The sequence below is a fragment of the Drosophila eugracilis genome, unplaced genomic scaffold (genome assembly GCF_018153835.1).
Source record: "Drosophila eugracilis isolate 14026-0451.02 unplaced genomic scaffold, ASM1815383v1 contig_81, whole genome shotgun sequence".
Taxonomy (NCBI): domain Eukaryota; kingdom Metazoa; phylum Arthropoda; class Insecta; order Diptera; family Drosophilidae; genus Drosophila; species Drosophila eugracilis.
Genome location: NW_024573712.1, coordinates 72,651 through 86,450, shown reverse-complemented (window position 1 = coordinate 86,450; position 13,800 = coordinate 72,651). Strand labels below are relative to the sequence as shown.

At 42.6% G+C, this 13,800-nt stretch overlaps 1 protein-coding gene across 1 annotated transcript; it reads left to right on the top strand.

Moving 5' to 3' along the window:
- Positions 1-2,706: 2,706 nt before the first annotated feature.
- Positions 2,707-13,674, top strand: LOC108106264 (putative transcription factor SOX-15). Its single transcript, XM_017213230.1, has 3 exons — positions 2,707-2,801; positions 10,639-11,333; positions 11,922-13,674. Exons 1-3 carry the CDS (start codon positions 2,749-2,751, stop codon positions 13,505-13,507), a joined length of 2,334 nt encoding a protein of 777 aa, XP_017068719.1. The 5' UTR covers positions 2,707-2,748; the 3' UTR covers positions 13,508-13,674.
- The last annotated feature ends 126 nt before the right edge of the window (positions 13,675-13,800 follow it).

The following is a 13,800-nucleotide window of genomic DNA, read 5'->3' as shown; positions in this document are numbered from 1 at the left end:
CCGATGCTCCGATGCTCGGAACCTTTTGCCCGATGCTCGGCCCCTCTGCACATAAATCCACGAATCCACGACCAAGACAACCAAGACTTGGTCTTCACTTTGCCGGCGGCAATTATCGCGATGTGATAAACAAATATTTTGCATCTATGGTAAGAAGAAGCGAAGGCTTTCCCGGCATTCTGGCGCTTAATTATGAACTCCGGTTTGGCTTTGGCTTGGCCCCCCAACCAAGTACGAGTTTATTATTATTAAATGCCCTGCGCGTGGCCGCATGCACTTTTACCTGCCAACGTACTTGACTCGTCTTCTGGGAGGTTCGTCGCTTTTTTTCCAGATTTTTTTTTTCCGATTTTTTGGGCTTGGCTGTGCGGTTGGTTTGCTGGCAGCAGTTGTTGCAATATGCAATTTGGCTGCTTATCTCCACTTGGATACCAATCAGCTTGGCCCCAAACTTCGGTGGGTGGAGAGTGAAATAAAAATTAAATATGGCTCTATTTGAATATTACCCAGGCTTGCAGGGCAGTGCATTTTATTGGGCTTACAGGGCGTATGCTTAATGGGGGTATTAGCGGGGGATATATTGATAGGATCTGAAAACAAGTGATTTGGATAGCAAACTTTGTTATAAGATAAATAATTGATTAAACAGAAATAAACACAATTTTTATTTCGATTTTATACATTTTTTTCTCAATTGGTTCTTAATTTTTAACCTTTATTTTATACACATTTTAATAGACTCTTTGAAAGTTAAGTTTAAATTTGAGTAAATAATTAACTAAACTCACCATTTTATAAATCAAGCGTCTATACAAATCTCTTTAAACCCCTTCTATTCCCTTCTAAACATCTTAATTCGTACATCATCTTTGATTAATGACTTCGTTTGCTTTCCATTTGCCAAGATTGCCTATTTAAATATTTCCGAATCTTTTGCGAATCTCTCTTTTGAAAAGACTTTGCCTCATTTGATCCAAATAACACCCTTTCCCAGGGGTTCCGCACATTACGATATTTGCATACGCTGGCTTCCTTGTATGGGTGAGATCCCCTTCTCGAGTATTTGTGGCCAGCATACACACACACATATGTGTATATACATATATAGAGACCCCAACGACATTGGGGCCTCCACCAATTGAAACAAACCAAATGCAAAGTCGTCTCTCCCACAACAAATGGATCGGGGAACAGGTTTTCCATTTCTGAAAGTGAGACTGAGGCTCTTTTGGCTGAGATCGAGAGAGGGAGAACCAGCGAACGAACGAACGGACGGCCAAGCGAATGAATATTAAATAAGGTTTGTTTCATTAGATTCAAAAGAACTTGCCGCTGCTCTGGGTTCGGGGGCTAAAGAGAGATCAGAGCAATGGTTATGGTATGTTATGGTGTGGTATGGTATGGGAGTCAGAGCCCAAGTCACCTGGGTCTGGCTGGGCTTGGACCCGAGCCACTTGCCCGTTCCGCTTTGGTGAGCAGCTGCTGCCGCTCTCTGGTTGCTCTAACCCAAGACTGCGCGAAAGGTTCCGACCGTGCGCTTTTTAGCTTTTCGCTTTTTGGCCTTATGCATCGGGTCTGAAGGCAGAGACACCTCAGTTTCCAGCGTTCAGGCGTTCAGTTCACAATCTCCGAGCTCGAGAGAGCATCGATCGGTCGCCGAGTTCAGTTGGCCTGCGGTTCGTCATCAGCGTGGTTCATGCGGCTCCAGCTCCGGCTCCGACTTCTATAACCACTTCGACTTGAAACTCAGACTCAGTTACTAACTCTGTCTCTGAATCGGGCTTTAGTAGTAGCTCTCCATTGACATCGCCATCTGCGACCCCCGGTTGTAATCATAAATATATCTACATACAGACTGGCCCGCTGTACATAGGCCCAGTTAGTTAGTTAGTTAGTGGTTGCTGTTGTGCCGTGCATTTTCATTTTCCCAAGAGTGTTGTTGCCGTTTGTATCTTGTGAAATGTCGAAGCCCTTGATTTTAGGCAACCGATACGATCATTAGTAGTCGGTCTAGCTGAAAAGCTAAAAAAGCTTTCCTTACGGGGCAAAAGCAAACGGAAAAGTGATTTCTTAGAATCAAGAACAAATCAAACTTGGTTATATCAAAACGTTCTTAAAAGTATCGGAAAAACTATAAACCAATCGGAAGAATTCATAGCTGTTACCAACCGGGTTTTAAAAGTATCGCTATAAGAGCAAGTGCCAATCGAATCGGTTTTTGAAAGTGCCAATTTTGAAGTGATACAAACGCAACGGGTTTTTGAAAAAAAAAAACCCCCAGTGAAGAGTGAGAATAAAATATATATATCCACATCATTAGCCGATTGCAAAATCGTGGCCAAAATGTGGGTTAGGGTCTGAGCCAGAAACAAAACAAAATCTGACAACAAATGGACGCAAATTCACACATGCCGTGGCACATAAATTTATGGTTGGAACTGTAACTGGGCATAATGCTGGGCCCGGCAACCACCAGCAGCAGTAGCAGTACCACCACTTGTACCACCACCAAACCACCCACCAACCCACCGACAAAGGGAAAAAACTAACGGAATAATGCAACATTAAGCAAAATGCTGCTGGCCCTGCTAAAGCAAAGCCCCGACCAACAACAACAACAATTTCAACCTGCCACCACCGACGTCAACGACAACAACAGCAACAACAGCAACAACAGCAACAACTGCAACTGCAACAACATCAACGTCACCGTCACCGTTACCACGAACGTCGCCGTTGCCGTATAAAATGGAACCCTCATATGATCACGAACATCCACATCATCTGCTAACAAATTACAAGTAATATTTACATTTTTCCCATGCTAAAATTTTTTTCTCGCTGTTTAATTATATCCAACCGAAGCGAAGATACATATCTTCAAGATAATAACCATAATGAAAAATGGAAAAGGCGCTCGTGTAGTGGTGAAGAAATTCTCTAGATCGTAGGTATATATCTATATATACATATATATTGTCGTATATATATAGGCCCATGACTGGGACTTTTCAAGAGACTTAGTCAGTCACAGATACAGATACTAAGATACTAGCGGCGGGCACGACAGCGAGAAAACACCGTCGGGGATGTCGAATGTAGCAGAGCTACGACCATAAAAACAAGTATATATATATATACAGATATATACATATAGGGGTTATAGTATATAAAACCTGGGAATTTGCTTAGATTTTCCTTGGTGTGGCCCCAGTTTTCAGGCCCCGCAGCACTTGCACTTGTATTCGTATCCGCTTCTTGTTTCACTGTGTGAGTTCTCCTCTGAGTTTAACGTAAATATGTAAATGGTCGACTGCGAATAACTTAAGAACCGTCTTCGGACGCGGCTCGAAATTGGTCAAGTGGAAAGTGAGCCAAGACTCTGGTGAAGACGGGGGTGGAGACCCTGGGAAAAAGTGTAGGGCAAGAACGCATAGAAGCCCAGAAAGAGGTTTTAATTTTTGGTTGTATATTTCGGCCAGAGGTCATGCCGTCTTGACCATTAAAAATATTTAACTCCGATCTACACAGCTTGATAGATACGCATGAGATTTTAATACCAGTTTATATAGTATAGTACATCCCCTATATACATATATATATTACCTATTTAGCTGAGTGACTTTCGTTGTTTCCGACGGGAAATTCCCGTCTACAAATTGCCTGAAATTATGAATGGAAATGAAGCCATGAAATTAAATTAAGTACAGATGAAAAGCTCAGATAAATCCGCACACTTTTCATTTGAAAATTAAAAACGAAAAACTCCAAACTCTCCAAGACTTCATGAGCGAGAAAGCTTGTCGCATTTTTCGTCACATTTTTCGAATCTTCCTGTTTGGGATTGGCTCAGCACGTGACAGGGGCCACAAATCAACTCGATTTGATGCCATTTCATTCAATTTGATCTTTTATGGTTCCCCCATAAATCAAGCCAAGGCTTCGATCTACCGATCTACCTAAACTTTGCTAACTTCGGATTCAATCTAAATAGTTTTTCACATAAAAATAAAATTCAATGACCAATAAACAACCAACTGTAGTGTATATGGATTTCCAATCAAGTTTGGCAATTAATTAAGATTTCACTGTGACTAAGCTGGGTATAAAATCTTAAAAGTGTTTTCGTACATTTCCTATTAAAAGTTTTCTATAATTGGCATTAGTTAACCATAGTTCCTGGATAATCAATATGCGTAGTTAGTGACGTATTCTTGAAATCTTCTGGACTTTCCCTTACTCCAAGCAGGAACTAAAGCTTTTCGTTGACGTAGAAGGAGATTCCAGCGGCTGTAACTTCTTGGAAGAGAGATATAAATCTTTTGAAATGTTTATAAATCGTGTGTCGACAGGTTAATTGGTTAATTGTATTGATTAAGCTGATAGGTAAAGCAACAAAAAATATCGATGCTTGTACTCAGTTTTTCAAGAAGAAAGCTTACTTTCCCCAGATAGAATGTACTGAATGGCATTATAAGAATATGACCAAAACAAAGAAAAGTTGCAGTTATTAATAATTATTTCTTTCTTACTATTTTTTGTAATTTTAAACTTCTGTGCACACTTTTACCATCCTTCCTTTCTAGATATTTTAGAATTGCTTAAAATGGGTAAATGTTCAAACCGGTAAAGTAATGTAAAAGTTACAAAAAAAAAACACGTTAATTTCGGCAGGTATATTTCCCCAAAGCCTGTAATTTATATATCTCTATAAATATTTCCCCAAAGTTAATATAGTGTTATTAATTTGAAAATCATTGAGTTGTCAATTTCCTTATTTTTGATATAAATAGTTATTAAATCTCTAAAGGATATTTGTACACCTTTGAGATGTTCTACTTTAAGTTGGGTTTAGAAAAAACTGCACGAGTACTTTTGTTATGGCTGCAATTTAGGTATATGAAGTATCTAGTGTATCTACTGACATAAATATGAATAAATGATTCAAGTTAAATCCAAATTATTAAGAAAAACTTCACTTTTTTTCTATGAAGGATCTAATACAGTTTTGCTACCTACCTCATAAGCATTTGTTGAAATATGATTATAATAACCCAAAAACTTTTCTTACTACTAAGCGTTAGACCTATTAGACATGACGGTGATATGATATGATATGTATCTTTTTACTAACATGTTGAAATAGTATTTGGAAGCTTAATAATCCAACTTTATCTAAATGCATTTTTATATTGAAGGATTTGCTTATGATGCCAACTTACAAAGATGAAGTTACTTTTATTTACTTAAGTCCTTCTCTGTTTTCAAACCCGTAATTACAGAATATAGTTCAAAATTCAATAAATAGGCAATGTTTAAAATAGTTTGAGTAAGCAATTTGAAAATTGAAGGACAATTTTTAATGAAAGAATGTAATTCAATTGTTTTCAGACCTAAAAACGTTAAAAGTTTTTGTAAAATAATACATGTAGTTAATTTGAAAAACCTTTTCAGAACCTTATCCGACAGACTATATCTTTTGCTAAATTTGGTGTCTAGGAAAACCTTTTTGAAATGTACATGTATATTTCAAATCATATAAACATTAAAAGTTGCAAATTGTAACTGCAAACATAACAAAGACATCGATATTTTTAATAAAACTTCAATCACTTTTAATACTCATTGTAAAACAACCCCTTGTTTGCTTTAAAAGTCTAAGATAATAGTACTTTGCATGATCTATAGACCTAAAAGTTTTCCGGGTAATTAAATTTAATAAACCCAATTAGTGGTTTGAAAACTTTTAAGGTAGTCAACACCCCCCTGTAAAAATGTTAGCTAGCCCAATCGAAAATCAGGAATAAAGTTATGCATATGGCCAAGGTACTTTGTGACCCTTTATAACAACCCTGATTAATGTCCGGTTCCCGGGTAGTTATTGTTGCTAGTCCACCAACTAGCTAAGTACAGATCCTCCACATGCAATTACTCTACTTACTAAGGTACGAGCATGTAGCACTGCCTCCATTTCCATGCAATCCATATAATTTAGTACCCCTCAACCTGCGAGGGTGTATCCGTATCTGTATCTGAGTCTATATAGAAACTCATATATTCCGCTGCGTGTGCTGGTGTGCGTGCTAAAATCCATTAAATTTTTGTATCTTTTTTATGCTCTTAAAATCGCTTGTGTGAGAACTGGGTCTTCGTTGTTTCTTCGATGGCTAGGAGTGGGGCATTCAGAAGGGGGAATCCCAGCGACGACAGCAGCAATAAACCTCATTAGCCGAACGAAACCAACTTCGGCAACGCTCGGCCCTCGAAGATGGATGGTGATGATGATGCTTCGCTCTTCGCTTGCTTCATTAGTTTAATTATGTATGCCCAGAAATATATACATAGTTGGTATATATACACATACACCACAGGTATAGGCATATACCCATACCCCAGTCCATTGTGCGTACCGATCTCGTTCTCATTCGCAGCCGAGCAGGTAGCTCACCTTCATGTTCATGTTCATTAAAGCTAAGATGGCGGCTCTTTCAGCCCGGATGCTGGGCTGTTTATGCTTATTGGTCAACAGCATCTACATGCGGCCATATATATATATATATATGTATATATTGGGATATATTTATATAAGCGGGCATGCATATGTATGCGTAAATGGCCGATCCGATCGGCCGACAACTCATCGCTGGTCTCTGAAAGACCGGGCCTGCGTCGTTAAGTTATTCAAGTACATCACACCTGGGCAGCAGCTACAGCTCCACAAGTTTACCCATACCATACCTCCAACTGGAACTGGGCCCAAGTCGTGCCAAGTCGTTTGGGCCAAACTCGTTTTCCTGCCTTCACCGCGCTAAGCTGGGCCTCTGGAAATCTGTATTTTGTATTCGGGTTGGGGCGCCTGCAGCCACAGCAGGCAGCCAATAGACTGCAAATGGAGCAAATGGAGAGCCGCGGCAGATGCCTCTTCGCCAGGCGCTGGCCACACCCACCTCCAGGCCCCCTCAACCGCCTCCTTCTGCCCCGTCATCATCCTCACAATCTGGCTTTGACTGTGGCCGAAAACCAAAATGGCTTTTATTACCTTGCCCCACCGCTTACATCCACAGCTGCCAAGCCAACTGGCCCAATGCGATCGAAGATGAGGCGCCAAATGATTTGCCATTCTAGGCATGCATCTCGTTGGTGGTCAGATCACTGGGGTTAAACTAACCAATCTCCAGCACTGATTAGTTCTGTATTCAGTTCACTATCAGATCTAAATAAATTATATATCAAGGTTGTTAATTACCATAATGCTGGGCAGAAGCTTTCTAAAATGTATATGAGGGCAAGTGGATTACTAATGGGGTTTAGTTTACCTTAATTGGAAAATTGGCACCTGGACTTAATCATATATATTAAAGACATATAACAGTGTTTCATAGCATGCAATTGTGAGAAAGTTTCATTCATCTTCCAGGAAAATATCGATCAGATTTGGAAGTATTACGACGAATATTATCCATTATGGATAACCTTATATACAGCTCCCCATAAAGTTAAAATAAGTTCTAATTCTTAACTAACATCTTACTTCTAACAAAGATTAATCGATTTACTTATATAGTTCACTGATTTCCATATCAACGTCTAAATCGGTCTATGAAATACCTAAAAAAAAAAAAGAACAGTCTAACAAATCCCTCGAATAATAGAATGCCATTGTTCTTCACTCTGGTCCCTGTGTGATTGTTTAGGATCGGAGACAAATCTGCCCAATTGTTGTCACATACCTGTCAGTGGATCCCCTGGCCTGGCCTAGGGTCCAGTGGCTAGACAATGGTATTGACAGCTCCACCGTAGCGGTGGATCTGTCTTAATTACTGTCCTATTTGCTGGAATGTCAGTTTGTCAACCGAAAGTTATGCGACCGCCGAAAAGCTTTCTAAAATTAGCCATGAATATGGATGAAAATATATAGCTTAAGGGGAGGCCGCCGCCGATCTTTATTACCAAATCCTGTGACAATTGTTCCCCCAATATATACATATATAGGTATGTATATATATATATATGATTCGATTTTCAGGAAAAGGGGGAGCAGGGCATTTGTGGCCTCCACGTTAAAAGGCTGTCTTGAGAAGCGCGGCAGAGCGTCACATGAATCACAATATGCTAAAGCGCCTGACACTCTCCAGATCAATGCGGCTTCTTCGGAGTTGGAAGTTTGCGGCTCCTGAATGAAGCCAGGGGCTTGTTAAAAGGGAGGAGTTGCCTACTTTTGTGGCAGCTTCAGGGGGAGTCCCCTTCTATCTCTCTCTCTACCTCCACCTTTCCAAGGCTCCCTTTCCACTTTTACCGTGGACTCTGTGGCAGCCACCAGAGAAGTCGATGTTGTCGTAAACAAAACGTTCCATGGGTCCCCAAGTTGGCGGCGGACATCGAGTACTTGGACACAGGCAACAGGGGGCAGAGAATGAGGGAGGGAGTGGGGGTCAGGTAAGAAGGAGGCTGGCCGCAATGTGGAATATGTGGCATTTTGCAAAGATGTTGACATTTTGCGCGCATAAAAATGCCAACTTACCGGCCACTGTATGTGTCCTATTTTAAAATCAGGGCCATGGCTAAGCAGACCGCGGCCACAAACTGTAGCTAAAGCCAGAAAACTGAATCTGAAGCTGTGACCAAAGAAGCTGGCTAAGCCGAGCGGAGCTTCGTGGATCGTGAGCGGGCTTAGGATAAAGCCAGACCGACTTCGACCAGACAGTCGACAGTTGGGACAGGTTGGACAGCGGCAAATGGACGGACAGCCGGACAGACGTTACCAGGACGGTATAATTTTGTGTACCCCTTCTTTTTGGCCAAGCTGGCGGCGTATCGACAGCGGCCAAGTATTTAGCGGCAGCGGCAGCAGCAACCGAATATCAAAAACGTAACGACGTCACCGAAAACCCTCAATAAATTATCGAACCTTCATCCGAGGGCTGGTCCATACATTCACATGGGAGCATTAAGGAGCATTGAAGGGGTTAGCCAGTCTAAGTTGCCTTCTCTTAAGGGTACTGCAGACCGAAATTTGCAACTTTGGCGGCATTGTCGGCGGAAGAAAGTCACCGAAACTAGAGCGCCTAGCTTTGTTACTTAAAGACCAAGCCAACAGATACTTAGACTTTAAGCCAAAGACTAAAGCGCCTTAGTATCTTAAAGGCCAGAAGAATTAGAGCTAGGAAACCAAGACCTCAATGGCTGGAAGACCAGATCCAAGGCAAACAATTAGGCCCAGTGGTTCTGGTAGGTAGGCAAAAGAGGAGCTGAAGTCACCAACGGCACACAATAGACCAAAAGTGTAGTGGGCAGCAATAAATTCAAACGGTAACAAATCGAGGAGATCGAGAGGGAGCACGCATACTGCGGCATTGGTTAGCTCGATCCCCAAAGGATCGAAAGTCGGGATCTGGGATCTCGGGAGCTTTGGCAATATTTAAACTTGTCGTTCGGGGCTGCTCTCCATGCTCATGCTCCCAATGCTGTTGCTGCTGCTGCTGAATTCTTGGAAGGCGAATTACTTTGAAATGTGTCGATATGTCGCAAGTTTTAAAAGTTATGCATAAAGGTCCGGCAAGGCAGCCCAGACTGCGGCCAGCCTCATTCTCATTCTCAGTCTCAGTCTCATTCCCGAACTGAGTCTGAGGTCTGGTCTGGTCTGGCCTGGTACCAGGGTCTCCAGTCTGGTTACCAGCTTCTGCTCCAGCTACAGCTTCTTTGCTTACTCCGCCGACTCCGCGACGGTGGCTTGTTGGAGCTAAAGCGGCCTCCTTTGATAATACAATAGCTGCACGCGCCCAATTTACATTTATGTCCGCTGACATTAAGGAGCGCACCGATGCAGGGAGCCCCATTCGATCCGATCCAATCCGTTCGGTTCCGATCTTCAGTTCCAGTTTGTGTCTCTCTGGTGTCTGATAAATGCAAAGCCATACTCCTCCCCCTCCATCTCCTCTTGATCCATATACCCCTTGCTTTTCGGTTCCTCTGTGCGTGCCAGCGACGCGAAAATTGTCAACGTATTTAGCAGCCCTTTTAAATATCATTATAAGGAACATTGCGAGGGACATTTTTGCCGGCGGCACGTAATTTCCAGCAGTAGCCTTTTGGGAGAAGGATTAACAACGATCATGAATGTGATACGATGTGGGGACTCTGACTTTAGGGATAACTCCATCTTGTTTAGGGTTTATAGATTGTGTTGACTGAATTTTTAGCAAACTAGTCAGTTAGCTATCGATCTCCACTTTAGTAAAGAAAAAAAATCAAACCCTAATTAGGTAAAACGATTAAGAAGCTAACAAATTAATTAGCAATCAGATAAGCTTTTTGAAATTGTTGTGTTAGCGGCTAATTTGTTTGGGATAATATGTCAAATTGGTCATAAATTAACATAAGTTGTAAGGATAGAAAAACTTGCTGACTTTAGCTTAAAGTTATGATATGATTTCTAATCCAGCATTAAGTTTGGGAATCAAATTAATCACGTTTATACACGTTAACATTTTTAAACTCACCTAACTTCTTTACTTAATTTCCCTAAAATTAAACCAATTATTTATCATTTTAAATCATTATATAAGCACTTTTTTATTATCGATTCGAATTTAAATAGTATCAATCATTTAAGGAAATATTCTTTTCATTCCCTTCCAGTTCAAAGAAGTACCCGCACGTCTCGCGTACTCCAGAGTACAGCCACTCCACGGGCAGCGATTATCCCGAACACGGCGGCTACCTGACCGATGGTCGTCTGATGCACGAGAGCAACAGCGATGCCGGGATCTACCATGTGCGCCAGGGAAGTGAGCACTCCTCGCCCAGTTTGCATTCGCCAGCCATACAGAGTTCCGGATACGAGAATGAACATCTCAATGAGGCTGTTCTGGCGGCTCATAGCCACAGTCACTCACCCATGCCGATGGTGTCCAGTGCCTATGTGGGTGGAGGCACTGCATCTGGATCACTGATCAGCAGCAACATCCCTTTGCTAGGAAGTGGTGGTAACTCGGTGCTCAACAAATTCCTGTCACATCCGCATGCGGGGATGGTAGGCGGAGGATCTGGACAAATAGAGGACTGCACATCGCATTCGCCCATCGAGCCGGCATCCATGTGGAGCTACGACTACAAGGGTGATCTGTGCGCTCCCAATTGTGGCTATCTGGAGCGGCATAAGCCGCTGCCCGCCGACCTTAAATACCGGCCCGGCGGTGCCCAGTCAAAAAGTGCCAAAGAATCGCGCATCCGGCGGCCAATGAACGCCTTCATGGTCTGGGCCAAGATCGAGCGCAAGAAACTGGCTGACGAGAATCCCGACCTGCATAATGCGGATCTCAGCAAAATGTTGGGTAAGTCGTTGATACTCAATATTTATACTTTAGTACACAACTTATTTATTTAGTGAATTATTTTATAAATAAGAACTAGATATTTTTAATAACTTTAGTTGCCATAAAGAAATTTTGATTTTAAAATGTTGCCTCACTTTCAAACATCAATCACAATTTGTTTTCGATCATAAAAGTTAAGTCATGGAAGTAATATTTTTATTCGTAATTTCATCTAATAATGTATGTTTTCATAACTTGTTTTATCATATAACGAAACACAGGTCTTTAGAAGCTCAAAGCCTGTCTCAATACAACAAGTCATGATGCATAGTTTTAGTCGCCCTTTCGGAATAAACTTTTACTGATTTTTAAAATAGGTAGAATCTAGATTTTACAATTTATATTGATTTAAAACAAACTATTAAAGAATTTAAAAATACGTCTACTATTATTTTAGAGTGAATATAAACTCAGAAGGTGTTTAAGACAGTATTTTTTTCTTGATTGACTTATTAACAGAGAAATGATTTTATGTATTAAATAAAATCCCTACTTTTGTTAGCATAACTAAACTCCTCCATACTTTAAATCTTTCTGCATCTCCAGGAAAAAAATGGCGTTCGTTAACGCCGCAAGATCGAAGACCTTATGTAGAAGAGGCGGAGCGTCTGCGTGTTATTCATATGACGGAGCACCCGAACTACAAATATAGACCACGGCGACGCAAGCAGTCCAAACTGCGAACCATGCAACCGGGTGGCAAGGAACAAAGCGAGAGTTCACCCAATCCGGGCACTGGCGGATCCAAATCGAATCCAAAGCTGGCCACACCACCGTTGGCCACCGCATCCTCCAGTTATACAACGCCCACCGATGAAAGCACCTGCAATTCCACGAGCCAGAATCATGGCCAGACAACTCCAAGTGGCCTCTACGAACAACCATTGAAGCCCACGTATTCGCCCAGTTCCGTGGACTGTTATAGCAATGCGGACAGCACGGAACAGATCGAGTCACTGGCCGCCAACTGTCCGCCCGCCTTGCTCAATGAGTCCTCACCCACGGGTGGAGGATACGATAGCTCATTGTTGCTCAAGAAGTTAACGAAGCCGCCGCCGTCCAGTCGCGCGGCAAAGTCCCGCCAGGAAAAGCTCTCCAAGTCTGAGGACAAAAGCAAGGGGCAGTCGCAAGGACAATCTCAGCAGGGTCTGTATGCCGCCTCCTATCCGCTGGCACCAACATCCGTTGCCGTGGTGGCAGCTCGAGGAATGTATGTGACATGTAATAATAGGGGTCTACTAGATCATGGCCACTCCGTCAAGGGAACATTTTACCCACCGGTGTCCGTATCGGAAGATGACAGTAGCTCCACGATGAGGAATAGTTTAAGTGCTCTGCAGCAGCATTGTAATTTGGCCACAAGCACACCTTCCAGCTCCGCCGGACCCATTCCTTCCAGCGAAATGAGTAGCTATACAGTGTCCATGGCGGATAACTGTGGTAATCTAAGGCTCAGCATGAATGAGTTGTCCGGTAATGAGTATCTGCCCAGCGCCAATGCCTATGGGATGCAGTACGAGGACTTCCTGCGCTATCAAAGCAACGACCTGGACTACTCAACGTCGGCAGTGGATCATAAAGAAACCACTCCGGATACGGCAAGCGTCCAAAAGTGCCTTAAATACCCGGACACGAATCAGAACTACGACGATTACGAAGCGGAGGCCTATAGTAACGCCATGCTGCCGGCAACAGCGGCAAGCTACTATACCCAGCTTCCGTATCCCCCCACCTCGTTGGCCGCCTTTCCTCTCCAGCTGGCGGTACCATTCCAGCAGACGACATCGGGTGCATACGGAGCACAGCCAATGCAGAGCGGTTATCTGCATTATGGAAACTATGGGGGTTACGAGGGAATGGCTCAGAGTCAGCCCCAAAACCAAGCGCCAGTCCAGCAGCAACAGGCTTCGCATTCGGCTCCACCCTCCTTGTCAGCACCTCCCAACCAAACGGTGACTTCGAATCCGGCAGCCATGCAGCAACATCATCACCACTTCGGACCAGGACCTGGAATGGTGGGCGTGGGAGTCGGCGTTGGAGTCGGTGAAATGCTCTTCGAACAACAGCAGCGCAAAGATGATGAGATTAGCAACATTTTGGCGGGAGTGCGCAAAACCTGCTACAGCAACTGACACTGATCAGAACTTTGTAATATTTGGTAACTAGAGTTTAGAGAGTGGTTTAGGTAGTCTTAAGATTGCTCCCGCACCCAAAATATGTTCTTCCAATCCCAATCCCAAACCCTAGACCTAGAACTCTTTTGAATTGTACAATTATTAGAACTTTATAAATACGATGAGAAAACACACCACACAAAACGAAATAAAGTAAATCTTAAGTTATCGAAACGCATAATCGATTTCAATGTCAATGTGGAACGTAACTTTCTAATGACAGCTTCTTCGGGGTGGAACGCGAATGGACC